The 21,951-nt window shown below is 41.1% G+C and overlaps 2 protein-coding genes across 3 annotated transcripts; both read left to right on the top strand.

Annotated features, from left to right (window-relative positions):
• The first annotated feature begins 13,583 nt into the window (after nt 1-13,583).
• LOC121857445 (dirigent protein 10-like) lies at nt 13,584-16,087 on the top strand. 2 transcript variants are annotated; one of them, XM_042353498.1, is made up of 5 exons: nt 13,584-13,668; nt 14,034-14,122; nt 14,394-15,038; nt 15,294-15,484; nt 15,822-16,087. In XM_042353498.1, the coding sequence occupies exons 2-5, from the start codon at nt 14,036-14,038 to the stop codon at nt 15,937-15,939; spliced, it is 1,041 nt and encodes a 346-aa protein (XP_042209432.1). In that variant the 5' UTR covers nt 13,584-13,668; nt 14,034-14,035; the 3' UTR covers nt 15,940-16,087. The 2 variants fall into 2 exon arrangements, with proteins under 2 accessions (XP_042209432.1, XP_042209433.1); XM_042353499.1 differs by having other exon boundaries at nt 13,595-13,668; nt 14,025-14,122.
• A 3,049-nt stretch (nt 16,088-19,136) lies between these two features.
• LOC121857444 lies at nt 19,137-20,846 on the top strand. Its single transcript, XM_042353496.1, has 6 exons — nt 19,137-19,183; nt 19,326-19,373; nt 19,677-19,748; nt 19,904-20,065; nt 20,277-20,408; nt 20,649-20,846. The coding sequence occupies exons 2-6, from the start codon at nt 19,326-19,328 to the stop codon at nt 20,757-20,759; spliced, it is 525 nt and encodes a 174-aa protein (XP_042209430.1). The 5' UTR covers nt 19,137-19,183; the 3' UTR covers nt 20,760-20,846.
• The last annotated feature ends 1,105 nt before the right edge of the window (nt 20,847-21,951 follow it).

Here is a 21,951-nt window from a genome sequence, read left to right as displayed (position 1 = left end):
AATAGAAATTATTTCACTAAAGGTGTGGTGTACTGTACAACCTGCTATAAGTACAATGCTGCTGCTAATAGGGTGAATCTCGACTACAGCAGCCTCTTAAGAGCACCTTCATAACCGTATGCTAATTCCTGGAACAGAAGGGCCTGCTGGTACATTATAAATGTGTAAAGCTCTAAGGTTCTGAATCTCCAACACTACGACTGGTGACTGAACTGTATAGTGACCACGTATACAGTTCTTGGAGGACAAGGAGGTTTAGTTGCTTGGGTGAAGGGCCTACGACTGACAATACAAGACTTGATTAGTTCGTACTATCTTAAGAAAAACGGGTTTACCCATCCGGTTCGTGGTACTTCAGTATATTTGTCAACGGTTGGATAAGTTGCGAGCGCCCTAGGATCGACCCATGGATCTTTAAAGCCCCGTCCACACGATCGAGCAGTGCCCGGCAGGCTTTGCCCATTTACCAGGCAAAGCATGTGTTGTTGTACACACGGGGGTGGTTGGCGGCAGTCATAGTAGGTGGTCGGCGGGTGCGGTACGATCACCGTGGGTGTGTCGCAGGGAGAATCCCGGACAGTTAAAGCGAAAAGCATAGCATTGTGTACTATAAGTGCTATGTGAAAAATGGCGAACCACATGCATAAAAGGGAATAGTGCAAAGAGTGGTTAGGTCGAAGAAAAGTATTGAAGTCCTGCCCCGATTTTACGTGAACTGTAAGATGGACATGAGCAAGACTTGTCCAATTACATGAGTGGCCCTCGACACCTTTTACTAACTTCTAGCGAAAGTGGAACCAATATATAAAAGGATACCAATGTGAGAGTATATTTGCAGAGGTCTCGTCAAGAGGCAACGCTCATATCTCTCAACTGGGTGCACCTACACGTCACTTCAGTATGGAACGAGGATATCAAAACGGTTTCTCGCTTACCTGCAACTTGTCAAGCCATGTATGAAGTACTCGAAGATTACTTGCAGGTGAGATTTGTAGTACATAAAAATTCATTGAATGTTAGAATTATGTGCGTAGACAGGAAGCTGTGGGACTACGAGTGAGGAGAGCAGAGTCGTCGGTCCATATCCGGCAGCAAACCACCACGGGCACTGCGCTGATTTGCCAGCCAAATTTGCCCGATAACGGGCATTTAGCGAGTGCCCGCCGGGCACTGCTCGATCGTGTGGACGGGCCTTTAGGACAGGCGTTGTATCCACTCGGCCACCTCACACTTCAACGTAAGATACGATATGATGTAGGCGAGCTAGGTGTGAGGTGAGGTGGTGCTGGCGGCCCACAATCACTAGTTTATATCTTTTGGCTTAACTTTAATGTCCTGACCAAGTTGGCGAGAGAAAACGAATGTTCCCAGAGTGCGAGTCACACAAACTCCGGTAAATTATTATACTTTGTTCAGCGGTGTGTGAGAAACTCGTACACAGTCTTTATTGTGAACACAGTTATGAATTTCTGTAAAAATGGGTTTACCAATATCTGGCTTACCTAGTTTATTAACCTGGCGGCTTTCACGTCTGCCTCACTTTGGGGGGGCGGAGGTATGGGGTGTTTGGTAACGTGTTCTCATAATTAACGTCATCACCTGCGGCTTACATAACAGCTTTAGTGACGCTGTAAGTTGATTGTTTATAAAGCTTAATATTCAGGTGATTAAAGTGAGGTAACATTTTATTATTTAGTGCGCGTGTGTGTCTTGAATAAACCCGGAGCGGAGAAAAATCCCTTCAAACACTGTATAAATGTTATAGTTTATCCAGAGAGAAGAGTAACTGTCATCCCTCCTAGCAAAACCTGAGGACAGACAGACGGACAGACAGACTACACCCAAACATCAAATTACAAAACATTACACAAATATTAAATACTTCCTCTACTTGTTTTTCAGTGAAGTATATTGACTTTTCTTCCTAAATCATCAAGTACACTCATTCTCCTCCATAAAAACATGCTTTAATATACACCCATACACATCCATACACACTCCTACACCCATACACATTCATACACCCATACACACTCCTACACCCATACACATCCATACACTCATACACCCATACACACTCATACACCCAGGTACACACATACACACTCATACACCCATATCCCTCCTCGATATACTGTACCATTATATATTTTTTATGTTCCAAGTGTAAATATACTTTTCCTCTTACCTGGGAAAAATACTATTTAATTATTCAGAAAATACACATCTATACACCCATACACAATTACTTGATTCACTGCTGTATTTTTTCACCCAAGTGTAAATATTTTGCTTCCATTCTATTTGGTTAGAGTATACTTGAACGTCTAAGTTGATAAATATACATACACACGTTATATACGCTACAGCCATAGGTCATATACACTCGCCGTAGGTGTACACACTTCCTACCACTCGACCATAAACATTCCTTCTTGCTTTCCTAAGTTCAATAACCCTGATGTACTTTTTTTTTCCTCAGATCTTCTTACTCGCACACCATTCGGACTGGGAGGTCACCACTAGCCCGACCCGAATGTCTGTCTGTCTTGTCAGCCAAGCTGACTCTTTACTCAGCGTTGAGTCATGACGACGACCCGATTGGGTCATCGTCAAGCTCGGTTTGCCAGCAATGCTGGCTCATATCTCACAATGAGCCTGGTAGGGCCATCATTAGTCGGACCTTCTTCAGAGCTCCGAAGGCGACTTCCCACCTAAGAGCTTCGATGTAGACTGATAATTAATTTGGTGGTGGTGGTGATAATGGTGGTGGTGGTGATAATGGTATTGGTGGTTTAAATTATGTCCCGTAAAAGTTAGAATATATATTGTGTAGTAATAATAGTCCACACAAACAAGAGCAACTGCTATAATCGCTATTCTTAACAAAATCCAACGTTACATAAACCAGCTGGCCAAACTGCATAAGTTTAATGAGAGGAAATTATCAAATAATAATTGGAACCAAAGTTTAAAAAGTTTCTGCATTTACTTGTGTAATTATATGAGGTCACTTCCTCTCTCTGCTGGGGTCATTACCTCTCTGCTGGGTCATTAGGGGATAATTTAGCAGTAGTTCTTAATGATGGAGGTAAGGGAGTCGTCTAGCTATCTGTAACATCAGGTAATGTGGTTATTTGCTCACCACAATTGTAAAAAATAGTTTTTTTTTTTTAGTTTTAGAGTTTTTTTGTTTGATAGCTTGTACCAAATAAATAAATAAAATAAAATATATATACGCACAGAATTTATCACTTGACTTTTTCAACATTTGTGAATTTGTAAAAAAAAATAATATTGTCATTTTGAGAATTTGCTTCATGAATATTTTTCTTCTTTTTAAGTTAAATAACGTTAAATAACAAAGAGATTGTAAATAAATAAAATCCTTGGAATTAAATTTGTTTCAGTATACCACAATTATTTTAAGCTCGTCTCTATGTTAAATCTATAGGATTAATTATCTCTATAAATTATCAATAATTCTGAGTTATATTTCTCATAAAGCCGAGGGATTAATTGTCCTTATAAACTGTCATTTACTTCAAGTCTTTATACCCCGCCTGGTCTGTGGGACTAATAATGCCTGGGATCTATTTCAGTCGTCTGTGTTGTCTGTGGACACTCCTTCGTCATCTCCTTGACATATACAATATATTTCTGCCCAATAAGATTTCACTTAATATCTTTAGTTTACATATTTCAGTTGATGTATATTTTCCTCTCTTATTTTATTGCCAAGATAACTTTAGTCTTAAGATTACCTGAGTTAATTAACCTGAGACAAGAGCCATACAGGAGAGTAATCACCTGGAGTGGATCATCTTAATTAGCGTCTTGAAGTGAAGTAATTTACCTTTGTTGGGCTATTTTATGGTATTTTCATTAGACGTAAAAAAAATGGATGGGATTTTTTGGCCTTGGAAATATTTTGCTTAGTAATTAGCTAGTTAACTGTGCATATCAAGCTCCTCTCAGTAAATTAGTGAGACAGACACACAGTACTGACAGCCTCTAAGAACCGAGTAATTAGCACCCGGAGATAAATGCAATCCAATCAAATGTACATTATCTTGACTAATGAGCCGACTCGAACATTTCTACCAGGTATTATTCAGGTTAATTTTAGTTGAGGGTAAGAATTAACAATTATACTGGTAAAGGGGATAAATTTCAACACCATAACCCAAGAACACGGGATCGAGGACATATTTTTAATTGATATCAGTATTCGTCATCCTGCTGTTGTTTTTTGTCACTATGATATCATCCGAGGCTGGAGGTGGTGTGTCTGGCGCGTCATACAAACCCCCGCTTCCTCAGGTCAACTCATTATCACCTAGCTGGGTAACAAGGCTCTTGGGGGGGGGAGGGGGAGGGCTTTACCGGTACAGTGGCTGGCTTAAGGGGAGGGAGGGAGGGAGAGGAGGGTCAAAGGAGAGAGGACTGGAGAGAGGGAATGAAGGGAGATTGAGAGGAGAAGAGGGTAAAAAAGAGAGGTAAGAGGGAAAGGGGGATAGGAAAGGAGAGGAACAACATTACAATAACACTCACACTCACGGACACAAACCGATAACAATACCCTCTCCCACCTCAACCCTGATAGAGAGTGGGAAGACGGAGCCTCACATAAAAAAAAAAAAATATTACAAACTTATAACATCACATAATTTCCCCGAAGCAACGTTCATTATCTACCAAATTAATCCTTGTGTCACTTCCTTTAGGTGATTATTATGGCAATTTTGTGCCTGAGAATCACTGAGCCAGGTAAGAGGACAGGTTAATTAGATCAAGAGGGCAAGGAAGAAGTCTTTGATGAGTTACCTGAGAGAGGAAGGTGATGGTAAGGTGATAAACGCTCAGGATTTTTTAAAGGTTTTCTTTTATTTCAATATTTAAGGGTTATTATTATTGTTATTATTGTTATTATTATTGTTATTATTATTGTTATTGGTGTTATTGTTATTATTGTTATTATTATTGTTATTATTGTTATTATTGTTATTATTATTATTGTTATTATTATTGTTATTATTGTTATTATTATTGTTATTATTGTTATTATTATTGTTATTATTATTATTATTATTATTGTTATTATTGTTATTATTGTTATTATTATTGTTATTATTGTTATTATTGTTATTGTTATTATTGTTGTTATTATACATAAAAGCCCGAGTATGTAGCTAAATTCTTCATACTAATATTGTCAGATTATTGGCTGTTAGTTGTCAGATACAAAGGCTTGGTATCTGATCCACTGTAGTTCTGACAGACAGGAGGCAATACTCACTCTCTGACATGTCGACAATAATCACCATCACCACCATTATCACCCAGTCCTAGCCAGCCAGGACCCAAAACAGTGTTATTAGTGAAGGGAACGAGAACAAAAACCAGGGATGACTTGTTGTATTCGCTCTAGTGACCAATTACCTGTCTGTCTCTGGGCGTGACGGGGGACAGGTGAGGCGTGACGGGAGACAGGTGAGGCGTGACGTGATATAATGTACCGTTATTAATTAGTTACATGACCTATTGAGGTATGATATTACACCTGAGGGATAAAATTAATTGTTTACCTGGCTCTACCGTCTACCTTAACTGAACTGGTTGATAGATGTTTCTCAGTGGATTATCATAAGAGTTCTAAAAGGATTATCAAAAAAAAGATAAAGCAAATTATTGACATATAAAAATTACATCATAGAAGGTGAATAAAACTTTTGTTTATTCAACGTAAACTCTTTGTCTTCGTTGTCTCTCAGGCTCAAGGTGATGTGACTTGACTAAACCACACATCTTATAACATCACACAGGTAAACACACACACACACACACCACCTGACCCCCCCCCCCTAAAAAAAAACCCACTGCAAATATTTATCGTCAGGTTAAAAGAGGTTTAGGGGAGACACACTGGACCCAACTTTCTCTTCTATCAACCTCAAAGTTGCAGGTGGCAGAGGTACATTAGGCGCTGTGTCGACTGAATAATGTTTAGAGTGAGATCCTGGAGACGTGGTTTGTGGCGTTCATGTTATTCCTCAACTGTCTGGGTAGATTATAAAGTAAAAGAAGATTAGTTGTGTCTAGAGGATGTTGATGGATTAGTTGTGTCTAGAGGATGTCGATGGATTAGTTGTGTCTAGAGGATGTCGATGGATTAGTTGTGTCTAGAGGATGTTGATGGATTAGTTGTGTCTAGAGGATGTCGATGGATTAGTTGTATTAAATTTGTGTTTTTTTGTTTGTTTTATAAGTCGACGATCTCCATTAATAGGCACTCCTTCTCGCACCTCTCCTCCTCCTCATCCGCCTTCTTCTTCTCCTCCTCCTGATGCTGTTCCTACCCCTCCTCTTCCTTCTCCTCCTTAAACTCCTCCTTCTCCTCCCCTTCTTTCTCCTCCTCCCCTCCCTCCTCTTCCTTCTCCTCCTTATCCTCTTCCTTCACCTCCTTATCCTCTTACTCCTCTTCCTACTCCTCCCCCTTCTCCTCCTTATCCTCTTACTCCTCTTCCTTCTCCTCCTTATCCTCCTCCTTATCCTCCTTCTCCATCAAGCAACGACTGAGAAAACTCCTCCTGACAGCGAAAATGAGTCATTGTTTTGTTCTGTATTTGACGACAATCATTAATCAGAAAAAAACACTTCAGATAAGATTATTTTTCACTATAAGAACAATACGAAGGCGATAATTATCTTAAACTTTTATTACCTGGAGTTGAGAGTATGAACTGAGACGGTCATTGGTGTTTAAAGGAGAGATAAAAGTAATTACTATTATTAAGAAAAATATAACTAATTAAACTAACTAATATAAAGTTATAATCTCACCTTAAGAGTAGAAATATTATCACCTAACTTATAATTATTCCTGAGTAAATTAACTAATTTCGTGGTCGACCCCAACAAACTAAATGTAATTAAGATGTTAATTGTTTACTTCACGTCAATAAGGTAGAAAATACTAATTAATTTTGGTTTATGAGGTTAATTAATACTCAGGAATGTGTCTTTTTATCCCTAGATGTTGAAGGAATTTTGAGTTAGTGAATTACAGTGAAAGTTTCATTATGTAACTCACGTATTTGTGCCTTTTCGCTGGTTTCGTAACTTTTCACTAATTTTCAATATTTTCCGTAACTTTTCAGTAATTTTCAATATTTTCCGTAACTTTTCACTAATTTTCAATATTTTCCGTAACTTTTCACTAATTTTCAATATTTTCCGTAACTTTTCACTAATTTTCCGTAACTTTTCAGTAATTTTCAATATTTTCCGTAACTTTTCACTAATTTTCAATCCTTTTCTTAACTTTCCACCGCCACAGTTTCTACCATCATACTTCATAAATTAATCGAGGAAGCTGAGAGTGACCCGAGAGTTTTCCAGTCCAGCAATCTCAGCCTACTGAAAATGCTCTTTGATAACCCCCCGGGAACTGGTCCGCCCCACCCTCCTCCCTTCCCCCTACCACCACACATTTACTTCCCCTACCCCCTATCCCTTTAACCTCTACTCCCCATGCCCCTTTACCCCCTACCCCTTCTACCCTTAGTAAATTTCCAGTCATTTTTCCAGTTCTATTATTAATGTTTTTTTTTCGTTTTTATTATTATTTTTTTCCATTGAGTTTCGTCTCTTTACCAACCGAGTCATATTTTATGCTTCCTGGAGTCTGTGTTGAGGGAGTGGACGGACACACACACACACACACCATCCCACTTTGTCATCCAGTAATCCCAGAAATCTCAAAGTCTTGTGTGAGGGGATTTAATAGTTATAAGTTATTGTATTTTTGGTTTAAGGATTTACTGTAGTTGTTGTGTTCAGTGAAGGAAGAATAGTGTGTGTGTGTGTGTGTGTGTGTGTGTGTGTGTGTAGTAGGAGAAGGAGGCTGGATTAGCGTGCGTTGCTACATTATTCACCTCCACACGCCGACTAATGTACCGTCAGCCAAACTTGGACGGTGACGGAGGTAAAGTTTGTTCCCAACTGTCGACAGGTCCTCCAAGTTGGTCAGAAATATGACAGTTTTACCGAGCGCCGTCGCAAGTCACACACACAGAATAACTGGCACGTAAATGAACGGAATTTTTTTTTACACTATTGGAGTTAAAAAAAAGAGGGAAGCCTTCGTCAGGTATTCTGCCGTAGGAGGTATTGGGGGTGGATGTTAGTCCCCCGCCCCCACCAGAGTTATATGATGATTTGGCCGCAAGAGTACGATGATTTGGCCTCAGAGTACGATGATTTGGCCCCAGAGTTATACGTTGATTTGGCCGCAAGAGTACGATGATTTGGCCTCAGAGTACGATGATTTGGCCCCAGAGTTATACGTTGATTTGGCCGCAAGAGTACGATGATTTGGCCTCCAGAGTACGATGATTTGGTCTTCAGAATACGATAGCACTTGACCTTGGCCATTCACCTTGACACTCTTAAGGGGCATAGTGCCATATAAGATGATCACTACACTCAGGGTGCCATCTTAACGGCATTGAGATACACAGACAAACAGGTGGATGGAGTCGATTGCTATATTGTTTTCTGTAGCGGATAATAAAACCTTCAATAATGTCGTGTTTCATCCTTCCAAAAAAGTAAAAGAGCAAAAAAAAAAAAAACCCATTGATTTAGAAACCTTTCAACTTATAAATAACATAAAAAAAACTCAACAAAATACCTCTCCTTAAAGGAAACAAAACAAAAACAATCACCAGAAATCTTGAGTAGTATCCCCTCAAAAAAAAAATTAAAGTCTTTGGCCTGTAAATCAAGGTAAAGCTAAGAAATAAGAGGGAGAGTTAAACGCTAAGAGGTACTCATCTGTCAACATTCATCTGTGTGAGTTACGGCCATATATTACCTGGGACCAAGGCTTTGTTAACATGAGGCATTACGTGAGGGGGAGGGGTGGGGGTTCCTCTCCTGCGTTATGGCGTTGAGGAGAGGGACGGCGGTAGGGACATCCGGCTGACCCTATCGTGATCTAAGTATAGGGACTCCTGAAGGAATGGGAAGGGAGGAGGAGGGGGAGAGTAAGAAAAGGAAGGTGGAGAAGGACTGGATGATGGAAGGAAAGGGGGGAAGTGGCTAGAGCTAAGGGAAGGATAAAGGGAGTAAAGGGGAAGAGGAAGGGGTAGAAGGGAGGAAAAGGAAGAGAGTGAAGGGGATGGGGAGGGAACAGGTGGTTTAGATGTGCGTTTACTAATATTCCATAACATGACCCGTAACCAGAGCCCCCAAAATACGGCTCCTTAATTAATATATCCAAAGGGAACCACATTGAGATTTTAAAGGGAATTAGTTATTTGGGGGCTAAAATTGGGTAAAATAATCTATTTCCTTTTAAAAGTCATTACCAACAGCCATTAATTTACCGAGTAATTAAAAAATCTGGCCACAGTAAAGGTAATATAGGGTAATTAGTCCTACAGTAATTATGACATTTAAATTAATATCCCTCATCACTCATTGGTTATTAAGGAAAGTCTAATTACTGCCAAATTCATCATCTTGAGGCCTAATTGGTACAGGTAGTTAATATTTTGTGTAGTAAATCGATTTTCTATCCCAAGATTTGGTCCAATTAATATACTCATGCTAGGTTAAGTTAGATTAAGTTTGGTTAAGTTAAGTTAGTTTAGGTTAGATTAACTTAGTTTAAGTTAGTTGACGTTAGGTTTTATCAGATTAAGTTTAAATTGGGTCAGTTCAGGTCAGGTCAGGTTAGGCTAAGGTTAGGTTAGTTTAGGTTAGGTTAGGTAATGACCACAACATCACCTCCCTCACCTATATATCTTATAACCATTAACCACCGCCACAGGGAATGTATACAACAAACTGTACGGTATATAGAAAGCTGTACGGTATATAGAAAGCTGTACGGTATATAGAAAGCTGTACGGTATATAGAAAGCTGTACGGTATATAGAAAGCTGTACGGTATATAGAAAGCTGTACGGTATATAGAAAGCTGTACGGTATATAGAAAGCTGTACGGTATATAGAAAGCTGTACGGTATATAGAAAGCTGTACGGTATATAGAAAGCTGTACGGTATATAGAAAGCTGTACGGTATATAGAAAGCTGTACGGTATATAGAAAGCTGTACGGTATATAGAAAGCTGTACGGTATATAGAAAGCTTATAACAGTTAATAGAAACAGTGTGACAAGAGAAGAGTGAAACAGAGGGGAGGAAATATTGTTGTTTTGTTTTGATGGAGGTAAAGAATAAACTATGTATCTCAGTGTAATAGTGTGTGTGTGTGTGTGTGTGTGTGTGTGTGTGTGTGTGTGTGTGTGTGTGTGTGTGTGTGTGTGTGTGTGTGTGTGTGTGTGTGTGTGTGTGTGTGTGTGTGTGTGTGTGTGTGTGTGTGTGTGTGTGTGTGTGTGTGTGTGTGTGTGTGTGTGTGTGTGTAAGCCATCTCCCACAACACCCTCCCTCCACACACACTTCCCCACCTCCACACACCCTCTCACTTCTCCTCACCACACACTCTCCTCACCCTCCTCACACACACCTCTCCTCTCTCTCACCACACACATCTCTTCCCTCCCCACCTCCACCACACACTTCCCCCCACCCTCTCACCACACACTCTCTCCTCACCTCCCCACTCCCTCTCACCACACACTTCCCTCTCACTCCCTCTCACCACACACTTCCCTCTCACTCCCTCTCACCACACACTTCCCTCTCACTCCCTCTCACCACACACTTCCCACTCACTCCCTCTCACCGTCCAGCAAATATTAACAAAGTGCTCTCAGGGAACACGACACTGATAGATAGTCAGAACTTACTCCCTAAAGCTGATAACCGTTCCATCCTGAGTCACCTTCCTTGTTGAAGTAGTGTTGAAACATGGACAAGGTCAGTGCTGTATTGACCTTTAACCGTGTGTGTGTGTGTGTGTGTGTGTGTGTGGTGTGTGTGTGTGTGTGGGGGGGGAAGTTATGTTATGTTTGAGAGGCAAAGTAGCATGAGATTTTTATATTATACTATCAAGTCTCCTCTCTCTCTCTCTCTCTCTCTCTCTCTCTCATCATTCTTGCAAGCCCAGTCCGTTATTGAGAGGATTCCGTTATTGAGAATATCCGTAATTGAGATGTTCGCTATTGAGAGAGTTTATTGTACTGTAAGGGTTCAAAGGTATTTCAATCTCCCTGAGAAGAACAAAAAAGTCAATGTATTTTTTGAATGATTCTCTCGTGTAAATTAAAACGTTATTTCAGGTAAAAGAAAAAAATAATCACGTGGACATGATAGAAGCTCAGGATAGAATTTACCTTCCCGTGAAAGGTCAGACAGAGAGAGAGAGAGAGAGAGAGAGAGAGAGAGAGAGAGAGAGAGAGAGAGAGATTCAGGGTTCGCTTTTAAAAATTCCTTCAACCCTAGGCGTTCGTCGTTCTTGTTAGAGGCAGGCATCATACACCATCATGATCTCCTGAGAGGAACGTTAGCCGAGCAGGATCACACATGACGACCTTCCCTGGCAGGAGTTTTATCGCTAGGGTCGTAGACGGAGGCGGTGACGAGCCTGTGCCTGGTGTAGTCTCAAAAGATCGTACTCTCTTTTTTCGTAACTGATGATATGAAAATGTATCTAACTGGCTGAACTAAAATATTAAACTAACTTTCAAAAGGTATTAAAGTTATTATCAAACTCTACCTTAACTAGATACGTTCACTTAACACCAGGTATATAACTCATTAACACACTGAAACTCTACCATAACTAGATACGTTCATTTAATTACCAGATATTAACTACCAGTACCCAACGTTATAAATCCCAATTCCATTTTCTATGAATTATTCTTCTATACCTCACCCCGTTTTCTTTCATCCGCCCATTGAAGTTTGGCGTTCCTCGTATACAATACCCTACAGACAATACACAATAGGCTATATACATCATACAGAATACATTACAAAGGCTTCACAACTCACAATACACAATACAACTCCCTGTGTTATACCATAGACAATATATATATACCACGCTGTACTGTACACCTTACACAATACAACACCACCCTCCCCCCCACACACACAAACGCACACATATACACGCACACACATAAATATCACACATAGAATAAACACATACCAAAAAAGTCTCTAACGCAACACAACACAACACGAAAACCTTCAGAATTCTTAATAGAAAACTTTGTCTCTGATTTAGGTATAGAAAGACAACTGAGAGAGAGAGAGAGATTAAACCACCTTCTTTGTCTCTCATCACGACGTGGGGGGATCTCATCTCTCATCACCTGGGGGAAGAGGGGGTAGAATCTCTCATCACCTGGGGGGTAGAATCTCTCATCACCTGGGGGGGAGGGGGGAAGAGGGAGGGGGGGTTGAGACTGTCACCTCTGAGGATAATTTAAATATTTACAACACTCTCGGGTGGGATTAAAAATGACTCGGGAATTGAAACGAAAATATTTATGTAGTTTAGCCAAGGTTCACTATGTGTGGGAGGAGGAGGAGGAGGAGGAGGAGCTAAGCGAGACCTTGGTGGATCCATTGTGAGTGTATGTGTGTGTGTGTGTGTGTAGTAGTAGTAATAGTGGTATAAATTCATACAAACACACACACACACACACACCACACACAAGCGATATATTGCACGATTTAACAACACACAGACAGGCAAGATGTGAACAAGTTTAAGAATGATTTAAAACTCCGTGACGAGAGTAAGTTTTTCTCAACGGGATCAGAGAACATTTAAAACTTGGTATTAATTAAAACTCTTCACAGTTTGTGTTTCAGAAGCATCAAACATCGCATTGTCTAATTGATTCCTGCCACCTGAGATTGGGGCCGGTTAGGAATGGGGTCGGTTAAGATTGGGGACGGTTAGGGCGGTGGCCGGTTTAGACTGGGGTCGATTAGGATTGGGGCCAGTTAGGGAGGGGGCCGGTTAAGATTGGGGACGGTTAGGGCGGTGGCCGGCTTAGACTGGGGTCGATTAGGATTGGGGCCAGTTAGGGAGGGGGCCGGTTAAGTTTGTGGCCGATTAGGATAGGAGCCGGTTAAAACTGGGTCGTTTAAGACTGAGGCCGGTTAGGAATGAGGCCGGCTATTACCGGGGCCTACCAGAACTGGAACCACCAATGACTGGCGCCTATTAAAACCCATATCAGGCCACTCTTAATATCTTTCCCTAATAAAACAACACAAATATTTTCTCTATCCTGGTGACGAATTTCAATCACCCGGGCACACTGGTACAGCCAAGCTTCCACCTCCCTACCCAGACACACACACCGCTGGCACGCCCTCAAACAACCATAAAACTATCTTAACAACAACCCTCGTATCCTCTACATAAAACTAAGGTAAAGTATTCTAAATGAAGATGATACTTCCTACATGAGATATTTACAAGAAAATGAGGGTAAGGTGTCTTGAGGATTGTGATAAATGGAGTAGATTTGTGGGTTAAGGAAATGATTGAGTGAGAATTAAGGCTTTTGGGGTTGTTGCTGTTGTTTGTGTTGGGGGAGGCCAGGTGAGGGAGGTGATGAGGTAGGGTGGTAAGACTAGGAGACTTACTGTGCTCCTCGCCTGCTGACACGACGCACACACACATACTTAACACTGTTGTGTGTATTTTTACTGTGTTTTAAGAAGAAGTAAGTGGTGTTTGTTGTGTGAGAGAGAGATTATCTTTAATATATTGTTATTTGTTTAGTGCGGTTTATGTATATTTTTCCTTTTTACTTAGCGTTTTAAGTATTAAATTTTGGGGGATTTTTGTTATTGTCTGCTGTGGTTGTAAAGTATCTTGTGTAATTCGGGAGTCTTGTAAATGTTCCACTAACCTTTAGTTGATTCTAGTTGTTAATACTAGATGAAAATGTGTTAAGCTAAACTTGTTATGAAATGGGTCTTGGTATCTACACTGGTCTAGTCTAGAGAATAACTAGTGTTGGTTACAGGGCATCGCTATACCTAATACAAGTCTTGGTCATCCATTGATCTAAATTAGTATTTTCAGACATGATTCGTGTGACGCTATTCCTGGTGTTGGTGGTGCTGACGGTGTACACCTGGGCAGGTCTGGCTAGCCTACCAGGTAAACGTCAGGTGAGTTTACACTGTAGGCTTTTCCATAAAGTTGGTTTAGTGTAATTAATGTTCAATAGCAACATGGTGTTTCCAGGTGTTCTATGCAAACCTGAATATTGAGTTTGTAATACTTAAACGTGCGAAGACAAATATCGCAAATAATTATTTAATTTCCTTAACCCTATAATTAACATGATAAATGCTGAAAATTAGTATAAAATTAATCTAATGGAATTTGACAATCTACATAATTAAAACTTTTTGTTCCCGACACAAAGTTTTGTTCCAGAACATTGGTAGTATCTTGGATGGTGAAGCAGGCAGTGGCGCTAGGTCAAGAAACGCTAAAATAGGGTCATCTGCTGGTGTGGGTGGCGGTGACCGTTCGGGAACTAACACACTCGCCAAAAGTGGGCGTGGCACTGTGAGCAGTGCCGAAGGCCAGGCTACAGGAGGAAGCGGTAGAGATAGCAGTGGTGGGTCTGCCGGCCCGATTGTTATTGGAACCGTTAATGGTGGACCCACGACCTTTGGCAACAGAGTTAACGGAGTGGGCAAAGGTGGTCAGACTGATACTCCTGATCAAGGTGTCGGCGGTGGTCCGGCCTTCGGCTCGGGTGTCGGCGGTGGTCCGGCCTTCGGCTCGGGTGTCGGCGGTGGTCCGGCCTTCGGCTCGGGTGTCGGCGGTGGTCCGGCCTTCGGCTCGGGTGTCGGCGGTGGTCCGGCCTTCGGCTCGGGTGTCGGCGGTGGTCCGGCCTTCGGCTCGGGTGTCGGCAGTGGTCAGGTCAGACGGGTGGAAGCCTCAATCACGCCCACTGTCACCCAGACTGTCACAGTGGACAGGTTCGTGACCTTGACTGACCTGGCCTTCCACAGCGTGGCGGTGACCCTGACTGACCTCAGAGTACAGACCATCACGGTCGGGACACACGCGGTAAGTTGGTGTAGATCGCCATGTAATTAAGTGCAGGTTGAACAATACTAGCACCATTAACTATGGTTGATATAACTATAACAAGTGCTATTGATATAACGTTAAACTAGCTCTGGTAGACTTGTTCATAATGTAATGGGTGTCGTATAATACTATAGCATCGGTTGTTAATATAACGTTAAATGTAGCCATATAGGCAGTGATGGAGCGGAAGTTGACCCCATTGGTGGCCACTAATGTTGTTGTTGTCTACAGGTGGTACAAACTCCCGTCGACGACCGCGTCGCCCTCCAGACCACGGTAGTTGTCAGGCCCACTTCGGTCACCGTCACTTGTGTTAAGTCTGACTTCAGGCTGGTGACTGAGGTTGCGGTAGACCACGTCACCATCACCCACACCTCCTACGTCATCCGTCAGACCACCGTCACCACCCTCGTCACACAGACGTAAGTAGATTCCACATCTAAATTATATCTGCGTAGGAGTAAATAAACCCGGGTGGTGGAGCCGTTCCATTAAGACCTGTAGTGCCTAGTTTAAACCTGTTCATTATGAGCAACTTCCCCTATGTAGGAAGGTTAAGTCAAAGATTTTAAACGACATTAATGTTGGGTACGAATTTTTTCTTTTTGGCTAAAACCCCATTGAAAACTTAACTTGGATAGTTTTAACTTCTACTGTAGGTTTAGTAAGGTGAACTTGGGTTAGTATTAACTATTTTGGCCTATAATTTATAATCGTCGGAACTATTAAAAGGATTATCATTGTTGTTGACTCCGGCAGGCTGACCTACACCTCCACGCTGGTCCGCACCATCATCAACACACAGAGGACCACCTTCACAGACTTCCACACCATCACGGACACAGTCTTCGTTCCCGCCGTCTACAACCACTATTAGTTGCTGTAATATACTGCATTGCTGTGTCGTCTGTAGCGTAGTAATGGTTTTTAAAATTGTAATTTATGTAAAATAAGGCTGTAAGATTACCCAGAAGTTTACCACCTGAATTTGATGTAAATTTTTCAATAAATATCTAATTTAGTAACCTTTTCGTCTCTTATCCTGGACTATGTTATGTCTGTTATACACAGAAGTAACTTGGTTAATTTAAAATTGTTCTGCAGGTAAAGGTTCTAGACTGACCGAAGTATTCATACAACCCGGTGTATTTCCGAACTTTTAAACTGCTTGTACGTTCAGTTGGTTTATCGGAACTGTTAAAGTGGTTCTTTATTAGTAAGCTACACCCAAAATACTCGGGGGCGGCAGGAAGGTACTTTGATCTTGCTGTGTAAATTTACCCTTGGCTACATTTAGTTCCTAATTGAAGGCGGCTTTCACCAACCCTTCTATAACACGTCTAGGGGATTCCTGTGATGAAGTGTTGTCTATAAACGTATTTGATGAATGTTATGGTTCGTGAAGGTCTAACTTGAAACCCACGTGAGAGCTGTCCTGGTTAAGTGATGCAGATGTTATTGGGCATTTATAGCGTGCAAGATCGGAGAAAGCTGGACTCGAAGCATTGAGGTCGGCTTTGACTACTGGTGTAAGAGGGAAACTGACCGCAAAAACCATTGTCGCTTAACCATACGGTAATACATAACTCAATACGTGCAACATATAATAAATCCGTATAAACCTACACTATAATTATTACCTCGTGAGGTGGGATAATCTTGACTGGTCTTAAATCCACAGGTGTTCACAAACAGCATAAACAAATTATCTAAGCGTTCTTACGTGTCTTGAAGCCTCCAGGTCGGGTTTTTCCAGTCGCTTAACTTGTTTACTGATCAATTACCTGGAGATTTGTCATATTTCACCTGAATAAACGTCATCTAAAGCTTAGCTAAACTAACCCACCCCCCCACCCCTAAGGTAGCATTTGGGAGATTAATTTTCAGGTGAATGAGAAGTGAAAAAAGTTGGCCTGGGTTAAACTTCAGGTGAAATAAGCTGGGGGGGATGACGTTATTACGTGAAATAAGGTGGCGGGGTCGACTCATGTGAAATAAACTGGGTGACCAGGTGAAATAAGATGGGGGATCAATCTTCAGGTTAAATAAGCTGGGGGATGAATCGTAAGGTGAAATAAGCTGGTGGCGACTTCAGGTGAAATAAGCTGGGGGATGAATCTTCAAGTGAAATGAACTGGTGTGACTTCAGGTGAAATAAGCTGGTGGGGATCAATCTTCAGGTGATCCACAACAACTCTCGAATATAATGTCGTATAAGGCTGGGGTGACAGTGAAACAAAAAAACAGTCTTAGAGCTGCCGACAACAGGTGGTGACCACTAATAGGCCTCACCTTGACACACCTGTCCTTTGGGCATTAGGAACCTTGAGTACAGAGACAGGTTAAAGCATCTTAATTTGCACTCCCTCGAGGGACGTAGAGTGAAGGGCGATATGATAGAGGTGTATAAATGGAAGTCAGGGCTGAACAAAGGTGACATTACAAAGGTACTCAAACTATCCAACCAGGAGCGAACTCGTAACAACGGTTTTAAATTAGACAAATTTAGATTTAGGCGCGAAATAGGTAAACACCGGTTTGGTAACAGAGTAGTGGATGAATGGAACAAATTACCAAATATCATCATTGACTCGAATACGCTGGATAGCTTCAAACAAAGGTTGGATGCTCATATGAGCAATAGGGGTTGGGTGTAAATGGGACTGCCCAGTATGGGCCAAAAGGCCCGCCGCAGTTTCCTCTATTCTTATGTTCTTATGTTATCCCGGGGCACCCCAAGGTCATCCAGCTATGAATGGATACCTAATTTTACAGTTGAGGAGAGAAAGTGGTCGTATGCTGTTCTGGCCATGTTATGTATCGAAGGTTTAATAGACAGTATACTGTATCTGCACTGCCCCTAATGAGTTGCTAGGCTTATGATTAAATCATTGTACTGTAAGGGTTATCATACTTAAAGGCTTAAGTCATCATATTCAAGGTGCTAAATCATGTTGTTAAAGGGTTCATGTTATTGTACTCAAAAGAGTTAACTCATCACTCTCAAGGGGTTAAATCCGCTTACTGAAGGGTTCAAGCTGTCCTACTTAAAAGTTTAAGAAATCATACTCCAAGGGTTAAATCATCGTACTCAAGAGTTCAAGTCATCATATTCAAGGGGTTAAATAATCATAGTTAAAGGCTTAAGTCATCGTACTCCAGGGGTTAAGTCGTCGTTCTCAAGAGGTCAAATCATCATACTCAAGAGGTCAAGTCATCATACTCAAGGGGTCAAGTCATCATACTCAAGGTGGTTAAATCATCATACTCAAGGGCTTAAATCATCATACTCAAGGGGTCAAGTCATCATACTCAAGGGGTCAAGTCATAATACTCAAGGGGTCATCATATTCAAGGGGTCAAGTCATCATACTCAAGGGGTCATCATACTTAAAGGGCTAAATCATAATATAACGACGAAATACAACTGCCTTTCATATTTTTAACAATTAATTAGGTAAAATTTTAATTAATACTTTAATTAATTGTAAATACATAAAGGTAATGTGATATTTACTTAGCTACCAATACTCTTACATGTCTTCCAGGTCATATTAGTTTATGTAGAGAATTAATGGTGAATAGAGGGTACTGGTGAAGATTCATGGAGCGGGCAGTGTGATGTATATTCCTCTATGAATGATTACGAAGAAGAGGAAGAGAGAAGAAGAAGCAGATGAAGTGTTAAACAAATATTGTTGATAATTGTGTTAGCTTTATGTTCGTATTTAATGAAGGAAAAAACATTAAATTATCGAATGGACGTAAACAAGTGTTGAGGTAGTACTACCATCAAGACCCTTGTCCCTTACGGTGCTCGAACAGTCAAGTTATTTATTATAATCAAATATCTAACTATAGTTTTTAATAAAAATGAAGGTTAAGGTTCAGGTACATATATTTACATTTATTATATATTATTCATTCATTATTATAAAGGTAAAGAAATTAATTAACGAATAAAAGTTAAATCTGTTGAGGAAGACGAAACCAGAGTCGCGTCAGGGGGTTGGAAGGTTCTCCGGGTGAGGAAGGTATAAATACGGACGCGGCCGTGGAAGAGGTGTCATTGTGGTTCCTGAGTCCTGTTTAACGTTGACTAGTGAAACCTTAAAGTGAAGGTTTGTCTTATGAGCTTTTATTTTATTTAGTTTGTTATATATATCTTAAATTTAATTTGTTGAGTGGTGGTCTTGATTTATAAAATTTGACTCTTGACAATTTTCAAATATAAATGATGTTTATAAAGGTTTTGTGTTCTAGATGGGTCTGTGTGTATTATACCTTCTACTGGCGGCGTCCCTGGCTAAGGTGGGTGTACTGTAGTTCCCGTGGTTTGTGTAATAGAGTCCACGTTGGCTTTAAAAATTGTATAGTGAGTTTAGTGTATCGTCTTCTGGTTTATGGAAGTAACTTGGCTAATATGTTTATCTTTTATGTAGTTAATATTTAGTAATTAACTAGATTCAAACTAAATGCTGGAGTGCGTAATGAAACTGTTTAATTTATCGTTTGACTGTACTAGCTAATTTAAATGCTCTTATCGTTTAGTGCTGAGGTGGAAAGATTACTTGGTTTCGTCGTTTTGAAGTTTAATGCTATCCACTGTTGCAGGTACAATGCCAAGTTTACGACGATCACCGGTACGTCCCTGTGACGATCATTACCCAAACCGTTTACGAGACCGTAAGTAACTGATGCAGACTTGTGAATTTTATTGAGGAAGCTCGATGCTAATATGGCTGAGGTGGATCCTTAACATGTAGAGTGGTCTGTCTACACCAGGTCAGGAAAGTTTGGCTTGATAAACAAGGTGGTTGATAATTCCTCATATTCCCCAGGTTACGAAGACCCACACGCTGAGGGAGACTTCCACTTCTGATGTGTGGATCACTGACCAGACCACCGTAGTGCTCCCTGTCACCCAGTACACTACCGACTGGGACTTTGTGTCATCAGACCCCAACACCCGGACCTCTGTAGTGAGGGTCACCTCCACCCCGGTAAGGCTATAGTAAATTGCTTCGTAAGTCTTTTATAAGGAGTAGCTATAACCACTTGACCTACTGGTTTTGCATTCTACAACTCCCTATCGGATATTAGTGCCTTTACATTTTTCACAGATGTAAAGTAATTAGGGTTTCCTTGTGAAATTTTAAACCTCAAAATTTCGGCGTCGGTAGACTGCTGTTACAGCACACTAATTCTTCACAGGTCGACATTGTGACAGCGACGGTAGCAGTAGTTCCCGTCAGGACCCACGTGTCTGTGTACACCAGCTTCCACACCACCACTACCATCCTTGAGTACTGGCAGAGCATCACCCACGTCTCCCTCGAACACCTGGTCAGTCTTTTGAGGTGTCTCGTATACCAGTTGTTTACTTTCCATTATTAAACTACTGCAGGTAATTGAATGGAGTGTAGTTCAATATCTCAATAGGTGGCTACGATGGGTGATGTAGGAAATTTCGTGGTTCTCATGGCCTTTATCCTTTGTTGTGCTGGTGTAGTGGTAATCTCGGAGGGTTGTGTAAAGACTTATCGGGTATACAACTTTGACTAATTCAATATAAATCCTCGACAGGTGGTGACCGTGGCGGATTACTCCACACAAGAGCTGGTGCAGGAGATCATCTCTACCACCACAGAGTTCGTCACCAGCACCACCACGTCTACCACCTTCGGGTATCACTAATCTTATCACTTGCCTATTATCCTTGATCACTACCTTCGGCTCTTATCTTGTCACTTGTATATTATCCTTAATAAATGTGTAAATTGATCCAGCTCTTTAATCTAACCTATTGTGGGACCTTTTATGAAATGCGAATTTTTAAGACTACGAGATGAAGTCTGATAAATTCATCCAGTGTCTCGTCGTGGATATTATCGAAGATAACGAGAGAGAATTCTAGATAAAATGATTAAAGAAAATGCTTAATTAAGTTATAGTTTAAGGAACTTCGCCTATTAACTACATTTTGATTATGTCCAACTTACGTCTTCGAGATGTTTGCTTGTAGCACAAGGAATAATGCAAGACAATCGACAATAACTGCCCCAAAGAGGTTGTCAGAGGGAGTAAATTACCTTTGGTACATGACGGGTATTGTTATCGTACCGTAATGAAATGGATCGGAATTTAAACTTGTATTGTTTCTGTTCACATCGTACTTCAACGCTGAAAACATGCGCCTGGCTGGTCACTAATAACAGCCAACACGCTTCATGTTCACATTAACAGCGGTGTGAACTGCGACTCGGCGTGACAGACCTGATATTCTCATCACGTATCGACAGTCGTGGCCGATGTATATATATTATGGGTATCCTGAAGATGGGTATTGGTTGTTTTATCTTGGTAGTGTTAGTATGGGAGAGGGGTGGAAAGGGTGTAGCTGGGTATGGGGGTCGTTGGTGTGGTGGGAGTTGTTAGGATGAGTAGGGAGTAATCCAATAACTCGTAACTCCCACCGCGTCACAAACCCCACACGGTAATCGAGGGACCAAAATGGCCCCAGCTCGCAAGACAATCTTGTCTTTGTCAGATTTACACCACCGCTTGTTCCTCCATGTTGTAATTTCCACTGAATTTTCTTTATGGCTCCGAGCTTTTATTTTATCACGGGACGATGAGTTGTGATCGTCCTGGAGGCCATAACACTGTCTTGGACATTTAGTGGCTCGGAAACTGCTGTCCTGGGGAGAAAATCTGAGACGGGTTCTAACTTTGGCCGAGAGATGACGCCACTTGGCTTCCTATTACGAGGTCTTCCAGCGTGAAGAATGTAAGTGGTGTTACCTAGAGAATGGCTAACCTACTTGACCTAGCCCTGTCCCCTCTCAATCCATCAACAGCACATGACAATAATACGCTCCAGTGATTC

The sequence above is a fragment of the Homarus americanus genome, unplaced genomic scaffold, assembly GCF_018991925.1.
Source record: "Homarus americanus isolate GMGI-L3 unplaced genomic scaffold, GMGI_Hamer_2.0 scaffold15541, whole genome shotgun sequence".
NCBI lineage: Eukaryota > Metazoa > Arthropoda > Malacostraca > Decapoda > Nephropidae > Homarus > Homarus americanus.
This window is presented reverse-complemented; position numbering and strand designations above follow the sequence as displayed.

What these genes read in the sequence shown, in the direction of transcription:
- LOC121857445 (XM_042353498.1), top strand. Translation starts at nt 14,036, where the DNA reads ATGATTCGTGTGACGCTATTCCTGGTGTTGGTGGTGCTGACGGTGTAC. An exon ending in GCCTACCAGGTAAACGTCAG is followed by an intron (nt 14,123 to 14,393) that starts GTGAGTTTACAC and finishes GTTTTGTTCCAG; the next exon opens with AACATTGGTAGTATCTTGGA. An exon ending in TCACGGTCGGGACACACGCG is followed by an intron (nt 15,039 to 15,293) that starts GTAAGTTGGTGT and finishes TGTTGTCTACAG; the next exon opens with GTGGTACAAACTCCCGTCGA.
- LOC121857444 (XM_042353496.1), top strand. Translation starts at nt 19,326, where the DNA reads ATGGGTCTGTGTGTATTATACCTTCTACTGGCGGCGTCCCTGGCTAAG. An exon ending in TGAGGGTCACCTCCACCCCG is followed by an intron (nt 20,066 to 20,276) that starts GTAAGGCTATAG and finishes AATTCTTCACAG; the next exon opens with GTCGACATTGTGACAGCGAC. An exon ending in ACGTCTCCCTCGAACACCTG is followed by an intron (nt 20,409 to 20,648) that starts GTCAGTCTTTTG and finishes AATCCTCGACAG; the next exon opens with GTGGTGACCGTGGCGGATTA.